General features: G+C 41.6%; 1 protein-coding gene across 3 annotated transcripts; it reads right to left on the reverse strand.

The window, feature by feature from the left end:
* Positions 1-2,566: 2,566 nt before the first annotated feature.
* On the reverse strand, positions 2,567-10,367 carry BMP4 (bone morphogenetic protein 4). Of its 3 annotated transcripts, XM_030215090.1 has the most exons (5): positions 10,285-10,364; positions 7,506-7,922; positions 7,132-7,256; positions 6,059-6,432; positions 2,567-4,211 (listed from the first exon to the last, which is right to left on the reverse strand). In XM_030215090.1, exons 4-5 carry the CDS (start codon positions 6,423-6,425, stop codon positions 3,370-3,372), a joined length of 1,209 nt encoding a protein of 402 aa, XP_030070950.1. In that variant the 5' UTR covers positions 6,426-6,432; positions 7,132-7,256; positions 7,506-7,922; positions 10,285-10,364; the 3' UTR covers positions 2,567-3,369. The 3 variants fall into 3 exon arrangements, with proteins under 3 accessions (XP_030070950.1, XP_030070948.1, XP_030070947.1); XM_030215088.1 differs by lacking the exon at positions 7,506-7,922 and having other exon boundaries at positions 10,285-10,367; XM_030215087.1 differs by having other exon boundaries at positions 7,132-7,922.
* Positions 10,368-13,702: the final 3,335 nt, after the last annotated feature.

Below are 13,702 nucleotides of genomic sequence, written 5' to 3' on the forward strand. Positions count from 1 at the left end.
ATCTATATTGTGACTGTGTGTACATTGTGCTTTCCTGAAAGGAGCTGCGCTTTCAAGTTTCCACAGTGCTACATTAATGTGATTACATAAAAGTGTCCTGTACCTCTGTAAAAACTGTTACACTGTCTGTTGCTGTTACCAAAACATTTGGATAAACTTCGTTTCAGCAGCCTTTCACGAGCCATACCACCAAGTTTCCCAAAGTGGGAAAGAATTCCTCAGGCCCAGGAAATAAATGCTATCTTGACAAGCATGAAATATATTATGCTAGACCAAAGTACTCTACACTAACAAATCTTGACCAATCAAAAATGAATGGAAGAGACATGGCACACTTTAAGCCAAGCACATCACTTCTTTGGAGTTTGATTGTCCCTTGTATAAGCAACTCAGATGGCTAGTCATATTTGGTTTCATGGGAGTTTAATATCAAATACTAAAGGCCTTGCAACATGTACTGGCTTGAAATCATAGTGGAATGTTTGTTTGTTTTCTGCTTGTAGGCTTCTCAGGAAAGAAGTAGGGATCTTGAGGTAGGAGACAATTATCCTAGCAGCCGGGGTTATCGCAGTGGTACAGATCAGTTGAAATGTGTGTAATTGCACTGTCAAACAGCTGAAAAGTACTCCCCTTTAGCTTACTGCCACTTCAAAATGAAATTCTTTCTTTGGCATGGTTATGCCTGATATGCAGGCATCAAAGAAAAGGCAGCAGGTCGCCACTGCCCCAGGGTATACATCTACCTTTTAAAGGCAGGAATGAGTGTTCACTGCAGGGGGATGGAAAACTGATAAAATAAAAAAACACCCAACAAAAATCCCACACACAAGCCCCCTCCTCTCCCCCCCCCCCCAAAAAAAAAACCAACATCTGCTCCTTACCCACATTTTTATTTCTCTTTTCTTAAATTCTATTTTTTCTTAAAATCAAGCTGTTCAATGCACACTGATTTATCTCCTGTATGCTAATTTCTAAAGAATCCTCAACTTCAGTGAAGAAAGCAAGGGGATTTTAAGCTAGCCATTAATTATAAGGCAAAGCTACTTGGCTCTGCTGATTCCAGCGCAGTAACTCCTGACCTGGGCATTTGCCAGCCTGCGCCTGCTGCTAAACCCCATCCACTGCCCCCTCATACCATCAGGATGAATGGTGGACTAAGTTTCATCCAGAAATACAAATAATTATATGTGTGTGCCAAAATTAGAACTCATTTTTTAAAAACCCATCCATATCAGAGGCCAAAACTTGAGAAACATGACAAAAGCCAACAGGACATAGAGAAAAGTTCTACGTGTGTGTACACATGTTTTAAAAACCTGTATGCGCATGTACTGAGCATTGTACAAAAATTAAGAATTTGCTCTATGGATTGTCAGTTTCGTCAAGCAGACTTCCAAAATTTGAGTCTATGATCGTTTGTTTCTATTATATATTTGTAACTTTAAGCTTCTTTTACAGAATAGAAGAAGGCAATTCATGCAATTTCATGTTAAATTTTCAGTCCAAACATTAAACTGCACAAATAAACAACATTGTCCATTGTTGAAAAGAAGCCAATAAAAAGGGGGAGGAAGAGAGCCAAGAATGCATTTTAATTCTTGGTTCTAAATAATGAAGAGCAGTATCGCTTTAGTGACATATAAATGTAAAAGATGCTGGAATTCAGGCAAGGGGAAACACATGCTGCCTAAGGGGAATCGCTGCTCTATCTCTTTTAAATGATTAAGAAAAAAAAACACAGAAAAACAGACTTGTGTTTGTAGGGAGTTTAAAAGACACAGAGCAAGGTGGAGTCTTGCTGCCTTTAGCCTGGGGCTCTGATCTCCTCTCTCCACCTGCACTCTCCAGGGGACTGAGGCTTTGGAAATCTTTCCAACTTTTCCTTTTATTGGTTTCAACTAAGCAGGCCTCTTTTGGAGGACTGTAAAGCTGCTATAATTAAGAACAACAACAACAACAGTTAAAAAAAAAAAAAAAGAGGAATCAGATTTTTTTCCCCAGGACATATGCAAGTATTCACATACAACAGCTAAATATGTTTCATATTTTAGCCATAGTATTTTGCAACAGCTGAATACAACTTTTCTTTCTTAAATGTTTTTTATCGACAAGGGGCTGAGAACTGGGAACTCTGCTCTTCTCAAGGTTTTACTTTTGAAAGTTTTCACTGCTGTTTTCTGACAGTATCACCCATCCAAAGGGCAACAAAAGGAGATCCCTCTGCATTTGCTAGAAACTGTTAATGTTTTTTTTAGCACTTATCCCCCTTTTTAAAAAAGCCACGCTAGCGGCTCCTGGTGATGCAATAATGCAGACACAGCCCATTCATATTGAATGGGCTGTGTTGGCCGCATGGCAGCCGCTAGCACGGCTTTGTAAAAACGGAGGGGGGGGGGGGGTAGTAAATCAGAGAATTTTAGCTTACTGCTTCCATTTTACACAGAAGCGAAGCCAGGATGAGACAGGTTGAGGGTGCGGGGGGAGCGAGAGCGGACTTCAGCCGGCGCACATTTTCAGTGCAACAGGACGGAAAAAAAATAAGCGCCGGCAGAACTCCATTTGGGGAAGTGGCTGCTCCCCTGGCACCCCACCTAGCTACGCCACTGATTTTACATATTTATTTGGGGGGGGGGGTTCTTTGTTTTTGGGGAGATTTCCATCCATTTTTATTGGAATTTTGGCCTTCACAAGGGCTGGTACAAACGTTAAAGCTTTTCAAGAAATCAGCTTTTACAATACTACAACTGAAATGTTTTTTTTTTTTCTCAAATATCAACTTAAGTGCACCCTCTGGCTCCCCCTACCCCCCCCCCCCAAAAAATATATATATTCATAGCTTTGAAGTTTTACATAGAAAAGGAAGGAGAAAACTCCTTAAAGTTAGCATAACAACTCAGGTGCTTTTAAAGCCTCTTTTCAAATGTATTTGAAACTGTTCAACACAGGTTAGCAAGTCAAGTGGCTCACTTCCCAGAAGCTGGGATACCAGCCCACTCTGGCAAGGGGCCAGCTGCAGTTCTCAGGCCAGATCACATTCAATAGTCAGGGGATGTCTCTTCCAACACATGGTTAATAAATATTAACACTACACAAAATCACGAATAACCAAAAAAGGCACTCTGCTCCCACTTAAATCCATAGTCAGCCTAATGTACACTTTTAAAGATATTATACAGAAAAATAGCTTACTTTTAAAATAATGACATTTTATTTTTCTTTTTAATATGTAGTTATAAATATATTTTGTCAAAATATATGATCATATTGTCAAAACATTTGCACGTAGAAGTCATAAATAAGGATCAAGGTGAAAGTTCAGTTCTGCTAGAAGTCCAGTCCAAAGCAAGCAGTCTGTGTTTGTTTTGGGTTTTAACGACATCCACACCCCTCGACTACCATCTCCTGATAGTTTTTAAGCACAACCTTATCGTACTCATCCAAATACAGCATGGAAATGGCACTTAGTTCTGTGGGCACACAGCAGGCTTTGGGGATGCTGGAGTTTACGGAGTTCACCAGCGTTTGAACAATAGCATGATTGGTAGAGTTTAGGTGGTCAGCTAAGGGAAAGGGGCAATCCCCATGGCAATAAAAAGCCTGATAGCCCGGAGGGGCCACAATCCAATCATTCCAGCCCACATCACTGAAATCCACATAGAGAGTGTGTCTCCGACAGTTTTTATTTTTCTTATGACGTCTCTGCTGCTTAGGGCTCCTTTTCACCCTCCTGGTCAGTGCGTGTCCCCTGCCATCATGGCTAAAAGTGACCAAAAGTGGCCTCAGCTGTGACCAGTCGGCAGCCCCTTGAGGTAATAAAGATCGGCTAATCCTAACATGTTTCCCCTGAAGAGTTTTGGTTTTGTTAAGGTGGGTCACCTCGATGGCTAGCCCATGGTTTACTTGCTGGTTCTGAGTCCATCTCAGAACAGCAGGACTCACATCAAAACTTTCCCAACGTGACATGTTCTGATGGACCAGTCTTGTATCTAGTAGTCTAGTAATCATTTGTCCCTTTCTCGTGAGAGGCTTCATGACTTCGTATATATTTATCCGGTGAAAACCATCTTCCCAGTTTGTATTCTGATCTATTTGTTCCCTAAACAGTCTCAGTTCTGCAGAGGAAATCACCTCATTTTCTGGGATGCTGTTGAGGTTAAATTGAAAACGAAAGTTTGAGTTTTCTGTTGTTCCTGGTATTTTCTCCAAATGTTCTAAAGGGGGAAAAAAAACATGAAAAGAAATGAGAAAAAGCAATTAATGTTTTAAAATAAAATCATGGCACATAAATCTATGTGTACCTGTCTCTAAATATTTCCCTCTCTTCCCTCCACCCCCTCCTCTCTTTGGGCCCTGTTTACTAAGCTGTGCTAGAGGCATGTTAGCGTGTTTAGTGCGTGTTAATCATTAGAGCACGCTAACTGTGTAGGCACCCACAATATTCCTACGGATGCCTACACAGTTAGCGTGTGCTAAAAATGTAAGATCTTAGTAAACAGGGCCTTTTATGTCTAACAGCAATACTAATGCATTTCTGTATGAACAATACAAATAACTGAAAAAGGTATCAAGCATTATTTTTAGTACAATGGAAAAATAGGAGCGATTCCAGATGACTTGCAAGGTATACAATTTATTGCATCCCTCATTAGTTAACGTAATGAAAAATATTTTCTCTTAACTAACAACTTTTCTTTTTTAATTAATTTCCAAAAATATGTGCCACATTATCTTCTCCCCTAAATGCTTGCTCTGCTCCTTTTTTTAAATTGCACATTTATTGCTTAACTTGTCTTGGGATCCAGAAGCACAGAGGATGCCTTGTTGATCACACTACAGAAGGAAAAGTAAATTCCAACACAGTAACGATGCTGGAGGATTAATAACTCAGATTTACTTTGGAAATAAAACATCCGCTAGGAAACATTTGGATCAGATTTACAAGGCCCTATTGAATAAACCTTACAGACACACATCTGTAGTGTTAAATTCAATGGCCACACTTTAAAAGGCCTGAAATTAGCAGAAAATCAAGCACTGATACCATTGGTATTTCAAAACAAATAGTGATTCACAAAATGCTCCCAACAGGGGGTCACCATACAAATTCCTTGAAAACCTAACATAATATTCCAAAGACAAAAACTGTGCTCCTCTTTCTTTACAGAGTTTTGTATCTTCTATACCAAAAGAATACTTTCTTTCAATTGAATTTTAAAGAGTATTTGAAAACTATAAATGAGAATTATTACTTTATATACATGCATGCATATTAAGTTTTGAACTCCAAATAGTCAGATATACAAGCAGCCCCCCCCCCCCCCCCCCTTAGACACAAAATGGACAAGACAAACTTCTGGCTCTTATCAGAATTCACAGATGGAAGCTCTGTCTAAAACACTTGCATTTATATAGTTTCTTCTTAAATTTTACTTTAAAATTTCTGTTAGACTATGGAATACATCTTGTGTTGCCACAGCCATTAATTATAATAAAGTGGATTTCACAATAATTGTATAATTGTGTAATTGCATTTCACAATGATTTTTATTAACAATAGGCCAAGCTCTAGTTAAACCTGAATTTGGAACAACATTGTAATTATATTACCATTAGAATCTAATGGACTTTTGAAAAGCTCTTATAATAGTCTGCTAATTTTCCAAAGTGGCATTGTGAATGATTTTTTATAATTCCACAACTCGATTATAAAATATAATGAAATAGCTGCTATAGCATCAGTTTGTATACTGGGATTTGAAGTGATCTGGGTTTCATGGTTTGGATTTTGCAATGGCTTTGTACTCGTATTAGCGAGTCACCACCAGATGTACTGGAATTGCGAACGACCTCATAGCCGTACAACAGCCAATTCGTACACTGAAATTCCTGATGCGTTTATAGTTCTCCCCTGCGTTACCCTTGGACACGCTGGCTGCTGAACTTTGAAATATAATCTCATAACCCCCTCGATGTGATGCCGCACTTTTGCCTCCCTGCCCCGGTTTGGGGGTGGGGGAGGGGAGTGGGGGGGGGGGCTCCCTCCCCGGCTCTGGCTCACCTTCGTGGTGGAAACTCCTCACGGTATTAGCGCGGCTGGCGGACCTCTCGGGATACTCCAGACTAATCTCCTGGAATTCCTCTTCCCCCTCTCCGGACTGCAGTCGGTACAGATCCAGCATGTAGGCGGGGATGACGGCCGCCTTGCTGGGCTGCGGCCGCTTACGCAGGCCGAACATCTGCAGCAGGGTCGCCTCGAAATCCCGCAACAGTTCATGGCTTTGCCCCGATCGTCGTCCTCCTGCCTGGCCCTGAATCTCGGCGACTTTTTTCTTCCCCGTCTCAGGTATTAAACTAGCATGGTGAGTACCTCCTAGTAGGACTTGGCATAATAAAATGACCATCAGCATTCGGTTACCAGGAATCATGGTGTCTCTGGGGGTCAGACAAAAAAAAAAAAATAGGAGGGTCAAGATTAAAACAACCTAACAATCAAGCAGTCGGATCCCAAACGCAAAGAGCGACAGCAGAATGCGTCTCAAGGCAGGGGGTGCCTCTAATTACTTGGTCTAACTTGTTTACAGTCAAATAGCCCCATAATCAGATAGCCTCCATCCTGTTAATCTTTTTTTTTTTTTTTTTTGTCTCTGCTACTATCTTAGCAATTATCTCAGACTGACTTCTCCACGAATAAACAGTTAACAACTGAGCTTCAGTGGAATCTCTCCCCTTGCAGGCTGCCACCACTGATTAAAAAAAAAAGTAATCAAAGGACGGTTCCAAGTTAAATCTTAAGTACGATTTCCCCCTCCCCACCCCCCAAATGCGCCTTATCGCTTTTGCACTGTCCCCAGTAAAGACTGCTGTAGGTCTATCGCTGTAATCTATTATCGCTTAAAAGATTCTCTGACAAATAACTGTTAAACAGGACCCGAAGCAAACCGGCAATGGGGACTTTTTAACAGCTCGCTGCAACATCCTACATTTGCCTTTAGGTGTATTATACTTAGAAGTGCCGGGAGACTTGTAAGTACAATGCGGAAGAAAGGGCATGCGTGCATTCCGATCAGATTTAATTGCAATACTGAAAGAATTAAAAAACAAAGCAAAAAACAAAACAAAACGTCTACTCACTGACAGAAAACAAGGCATACAAAAACAGTCCATGATTCTTGACAGCCGGATCTGGACAAATTTGTTGAAAAGCCCAGGGATTCCTTAGCAGTTTGCTGGTCGAGATGATACTACGAAACTGGCTCCTAAAATGAATATTTGAATATAATGAGACTCCAACCACACAGCCAGTCTGTTTTTCTTCCAGCCCCTACAAGTCACGTGGGTCAAAACACTCCAGAAAACTGTCAATCACCTGGGGCACCGCCTTTTAAGGCCCCCCAAAAAAGGGGTGTCCCGCCCACCACGTGTCAATCAGCCAGCCTTAGCTTTTGGAACAGGTCTCAATTGAAAAGCCTCAAGTTATTCCACATATGAATGAAAGTTGTCCTTACCTTATTTGGATGGGCTCGATGCTTCAGTAATTGTTTGCCTATTAGGGAGGTTATTATTTAATCCGTTTTAAAAATATGAAACCAAACTTAACATTTTGAATCGCCACATGATCCAATCCATTATAACTCAAATAACATTTAAATAGCTATATTTCTATATCGTTAGTTCTATGTGTACATTATACTATATGCTACTGTACTATAACACTGTCCTATATAGCATACTGTTTCTTCAATATGAAAAGAGAACCACAAAAGCACGGTTAAAAATCAAATAATTCTACGTTATAAAATATTTACTAATTTTTGTCGGATTTGGAAATTATATTATCACTAATACAACAATTTACTTTGAACTGGCACATGCAAATTAAACGTTTCTTACTTCCTTCTGTTCCTTTATTTTAAAAGGATCCGCTAAAAAAGGCAAAGGCATTTTTTCAGTTAGCACAGATTTTTAAAAAAACGCCTTTTTTTCCTTCTGTATCCTGTGATGATAACTCAAAAACGTGGTGTAATTAGGAAATCTTGTAGGAATACGATGATCAACTGAAATCTGAAAATGCATTTTTGGCATCTGAAAAAACTTACTGTATCTCTGAACTTACTGTATCTACACCGACAGTATAAATATGGCCTTCCAGGAAATGAATTTATCCCTACAACCCTAGTAATGATTGGAAAGTTGAAAACAAATCTGGCATCTTAAAGGACCCGTTGAAGTCAAGATGGAAGTCAAAAACATGGTACACCTTCTTCATCACCTCTGTTATTAGCATTCTCAAACAAAACGCCTACTAGGGCGAATCCCAGCCATTACACATCAATCAGAGCTAATATCCCACCCATTCTGACAAGGTACCTCAGCTTTTGCTCAGCACCACGCAGCCCAATGTATTTCTTCTGCGGTTTTCTCCTGCTCTCTCTTTCTTGTTCCCTTCCTTATGATTATTATTTTTGATTCCACACGTCATCCTTTCATCCTCTACTTCTGTCGGTCTCTTTATGTCTCTAAAAATGTACTTTTCTCAGTTTGGCCCATTTCCCCCTTTTATTTTAAGCAGTTTAAATACTACTTTTGGTACCAGTGTTAAAATTGTCGTTGCCAATAAAGTTACTGAATCCATCATCTTTTGGCTACTACTTTATGCTTGTTTATCCCGTTGTTTGCACTTTTAGTTTAATACGTTTTTGTAAGCATAACTATTTCAATCCCTCACAATCTCCCTCTTTCCTGCCTTTCACTCACCCATTTCCTTCTATCACCTTTCATCCTCTCATTTTTCCTTGTCTTTTGCTACTGTAAAGTTGTGAAAAAAGGAGATTATCAAGCAATCGGAAAGTGGATTAGATGTTGATAATATTGCATTAAAAAAACAATTCATGCCTTAAAATGTTTGTCTTACTGTGCCCTAAAAGGACACACGCCAGACTATGTTCTGGTATTTCCTGTAGATTTGTTTGTGAGGGGGGCTGGGTGAAAGATGTGGTGAGAAGCTGCTATAGGAAAAGAAAATAACCATACACGTATCCGATGGTAAAACGATGGCATGTTAAATATATGTTTGGAATAAAAACACAGCCCTTTATTCAACTGCCTCAGCGGCCAGAGAAGGAAGGAATGCCAGCATTTCTCCAAGGGCCTTTGGCAAACTCCTTTATCTTTTGAAGCAGCAATTTGATTTGTTGCAGGGTTTCCAGCACTGTTGCCTTGTATGGCACGTCCTGTTGCCCGTGAAGTGTTGACTCTTACAAGCAGGTAGAAGTGAGAAATTTTTCCACAGCCCTCAACAAACTTTTAATAGCTTGAACGGTACCTGGTGCACTGCGCCATACTCAGGGCTAAGGAAGGTGAAAGTCACGGAATCCAGGACATTTCACCTTTATTCTGAATGGATTTGGAGGGGAATGTTTTATTGAACCAACTTGACCCCATCACTACCAGTTTAATAAACACATGAGGACAAATGGAGTCAGCTACCCGGAAAATCTAAGCTTTGGAGAACAGTCAGGGAAGAAAGCAAAACTGAAAAGGCTTCAAACAGGAAATAAACCAAAATAAACTCAGAATGTATTATAGATGACTTAAGCGAAAGGGTTCTCCTATTTTGTGCGTGTGGGAAGCCCATTTTAGTAGGCAACCTTTATTAACTGTAAACAGCTGTCATATGGTCCTCACCAGTATGAAAACAGCACACAGTATATGCATACATCCACTTCAGGCACACAGAATAGCAAACATGCGATTCGTTTCTCGATTTTAAGAGGGGAAATTAGATTGCATGTACGGACGTAGAAAGTTCAGACCACACGCACCAAGATCAAGATTTCTGAAGCAGAAGGTCCTCGGTGTTGTTATTGCAAATGATGTTCAAGAGCCTGTACCAGAAATGCTGTATCCAGTTCTGAGTTTATCACAGAAAAAGTCTACTTTTTTTTACATAACTTAACCCTTTAATGGACCGAAGTATAAACATGCTTCAGTCCACTAAAGGTGAGCTTTAAATTGCCAATGAAAAGGCAATTTAAAAACTCGCCGTAACTCGAAAATGCAGTGAATCAGAAAGGATGCTGAGATGACTGCCACACAAAAAGTCACAAATTAGCTGTCACTTTTTTTGCATATTATACCTCAACCATTACTAACGCTAGCACAACAACTTACATTACAACATGCAACATTTTAGTGTAATGGCATTTATAATCCTCGCAGGAGAGCAGTAAAATATGTCCACGCTGGTATACCTTATTTATCTTGTCCATATCCCCAAACTCTTACCATAGGTCCATGCACGAGGTAATCTCTGGCATACTCCAGGCTGCCCGTTCAGTAAAAGTGTCTCAAGAAGGATTAAAAACGCCCTAGACGAGTCATAATGCGAGGTAATTGTAACCCGGTCAGTCTGCCGAGGCCCGTGCCAGATCTTACAGGAGGAGAAACTTCGTCGGGACAGTTACCAGGTCCCTATTGCCCCGCCCCCTCTTCCCGTAGTCTCGAGGACACGCCCCCAGCGGTCTGGAAGGGTTGAGCGGCGGTGAGTGACGTCACCGAGCGGCGGGTGGTTGTGAGTGTGAGTCTGGGTCTCTGTGCCTGGGCTGCTGCGGGGCGGGAGTGGAGAGTTGCCTCCTTCCTTCTCTCACTTCCTCCTAGACATGAGCGAGCTGTGTTCCTTCAAACCAAAACACCGACAGTTTTTTTTCTTCTCTGTTTTCGCCACTGATTATGTAGTGAGAATTTTCCATGGGGTTGGCCGTGCTGTTCAACATCCGTAGTCGCCTTACCTCAGTCAGTGCCTCTCTTCTCACCTCCTTTCAACTCCATCCTCACTGAGGGATATGATAAACCAGGAAAACCCCCACTAAGGAAGAGGAGTGTGTGTGTGTCGGTGAGGATGGAGTTCAATGAAGGTGAGAAGAGAGGTTTATCATATTCATAGTAACATAGTAGATGATGGCAGAAAAAGACCTGCACGGTCCATCCAGTCTGCCCAAGAAGATAAATTCATATGTGCTACTTTTTATTTGTACTGTCCTCTTCAGGGCACAGACCGTATAAGTCTGTCCAGCCCTATCCCCACCTCTCAACCACCAACCCCGCCTCCCACCACCAGCTCTGGCACAGACTGTATAAGTCTGCCCAGCACTATCCCTGCCTCCCACCACCGGCTCTGGCACAGACCGTATAAGTCTGCCCAGCACTATCCTCGCCGCCCAACCACCAGCCCCGGCACAGACCGTACAAGTCTGCCCAGCACTAGTCCCGCCTCCCAGCCACCAGCCCCGGCATAGACCGTATAAGTCTGCCCAGCACTAGCCCCGCCTCCCAACCACCAGCTCTGCCACCCATTTTAGGCTAAGCTCCTGAGGATCCCTTCCTTCTGCACAGGATTCCTTTATGTTTATCCCAGGCATGTTTGAATTCCGTTACTGTTTTCATCTCCACCACCTCCCGCGGGAGGGCATTCCAAGCATCCACCACCCTCTCCGTGAAAAAATACTTCTGACATTCTTCTTGAGTCTGCCCCCCTTCAATCTCATTTCATGCCCTCTCGTTCTACCGCCTTCCCTACTCCGGAAAAGGTTTGTTTGCGGATTAATACATTTCAAATATTTGAACATCTGTATCATATCACCCCTGTTCCTCCTTTCCTCCAGGGTACACATGTTCAGGTCCACAAGTCTCTCCTCATATGTCTTGTAATGCAAATCCCATACCATCCTCGTAGCTTTTCTTTGCACCGCTTCAATTCTTTTTACATCCTTAGCAAGATATGGCCTCCAAAACTGAACACAATACTCCAGGTGGGGCCTCACCAACGACTTGTACATGGGCATCAACACCTCTTTTCTTCTGCTGGTCATACCTCTCTCTATACAGCCTAGTAACCTTCATCAGTGAGGGTGATATAGGGATGCTGAAGGGTCACCTATCACACCACCACTTCCTTTTACAGATAGCAAGCCCAATTTGGGGCTGTCTGGGTTGCAGCAACCTGGAACCTGTGTGTTTGTGTGTCTGCATATCCTTATGTTTATATTAATTAATTGGGATTTATTAAGCACCTTTACAGTGTACAGCAGGTGTAGTTTAACATAAAACTTACAATATTGTTAACAGCATAACATAGTAACATAGTAAGTGATGTCAGATAATGACCTAGATGGTCCATCCAGTCTGCCCAACAGTCACATTCATTATCAATTCAAGATTAAAGGGGTCTTTTACTAAAGAATAACTTGAGTTATCTGCAGCAGGGCCCATTTTATTCCTATGGGCCCTGCTGCAGATAACTCGAGCTAACCTTTAGTAAAAGACCCCTTAAAATCAACAATGAAAGTGATATTACATACTTGATCATGGTCTTTCTTTGGTGTTTCTGGGATATAGACTGTAGAAGTCCACCCGGCTCTGTTCTTATGTTCCAACTACTGGAGTTGCTGTCAAAGCCCACTCCAGCCTGTCCGAATCCATCTTTTCATTTGCGGGACACAGACCATAAAAAGTCTGCCAGGCACTGTCCTCTTACAAGCCAGCCCAGAGCACCGGACTTACTTGATTCACCCAGAGTTGCCATCTAAGTACCACTTCACATGCAAACATATATGCAACCCTTTAAGTTTTGTTTTTTATACCGTTCATTTTAGAATTAGAGAAAATGGCCAAATATAAGCATAAGCAGAGTTGAGATAAACATGGAAAGGGCAAATTGAGACCTAGTAATAAGACTAATGTAACCTGGGTCTCACCCATGCAGTAGCTCCTGCCCTGGGCCACAAAGCAGAATTGAGTTGAGTTGAGTTTAACATTCAGGGCCACTTTCACCTCACTCATCTAGGCCAATTGTTGAGCTTGGAATTGGGTCTAGGGTCCAGAACAGCAATCCAGGGGTTTGGTAGGTTCCCTCAGCTCTCTCTGTTCCACAAACCAGGCAGTACTTGATTTGAACTCTTGCAACAGGGAAATGGCAACTGGCAAATTATCAGTCCAAAGTATTCCTTGTTATTATTCCCAAAAGGGAGCACCCTTTTCTACTTCTTCCCTGAATTATATTTACAGGATACCTGGTGTTATATTTACAGGTATTTACAGCTTCTCCTGTCCATGCCTATCCTGTAAGGCAGTGGTATTTTCAGTGGTTGTTTCTCCTCCTCTCAGTAGAAATTCAATCTCTGTGAGCTCAGATCCTCCTCTGGTCTGACCCTCTTCCAGTGGTGACCCCTCTCTAGATCCACCCTGGTCTTAGGACACAGCTCTCCCTGGCTCCAATCCCCCACCTGGAGCACACACAAACTTCCGGTTGTACCTTTCAGGAGCCGCAACTTTCCTTTATAGCTAGTGATCACACTTCTCACTTTGGATTCCCCTTTTCTCCTCCTGGTCTCTTGGCAGAGGACCATCAGGCAACCCAGTAATACCCATTCCATGGGATATTACACTAACATGATACAGCATTAGAAATCTGAAATACACATGCAAAACCTGATTTTAGAAAGCTGGTATTTACACATTTATACATATATAACTGCACTATAGGTAGATAGGAAGAGGGCATGACATAGACAGAACCAATATCAATGGTGCATTCCGTATTTTAAAAAGGGAATGCATGTGTGTGTCCCAATATTTGTTTCAAAAATATTTATATAGGATTTCATATAAGAACTTCAAAAAAGACAATATCCCAAGTCATCAATGT

This window comes from Microcaecilia unicolor, chromosome 9, assembly GCF_901765095.1.
Source record: "Microcaecilia unicolor chromosome 9, aMicUni1.1, whole genome shotgun sequence".
In the NCBI taxonomy this organism is placed as follows: domain Eukaryota; kingdom Metazoa; phylum Chordata; class Amphibia; order Gymnophiona; family Siphonopidae; genus Microcaecilia; species Microcaecilia unicolor.

Coding starts and splice junctions, on each gene's coding strand:
- BMP4 (XM_030215088.1), bottom strand. CDS start 6,425: ATGATTCCTGGTAACCGAATGCTGATGGTCATTTTATTATGCCAAGTC. Junction 4,212..6,058: donor GAGGAGTTTCCACCACGAAG/GTGAGCCAGAGC, acceptor TTCCCCCTTTAG/AACATTTGGAGAAAATACCA.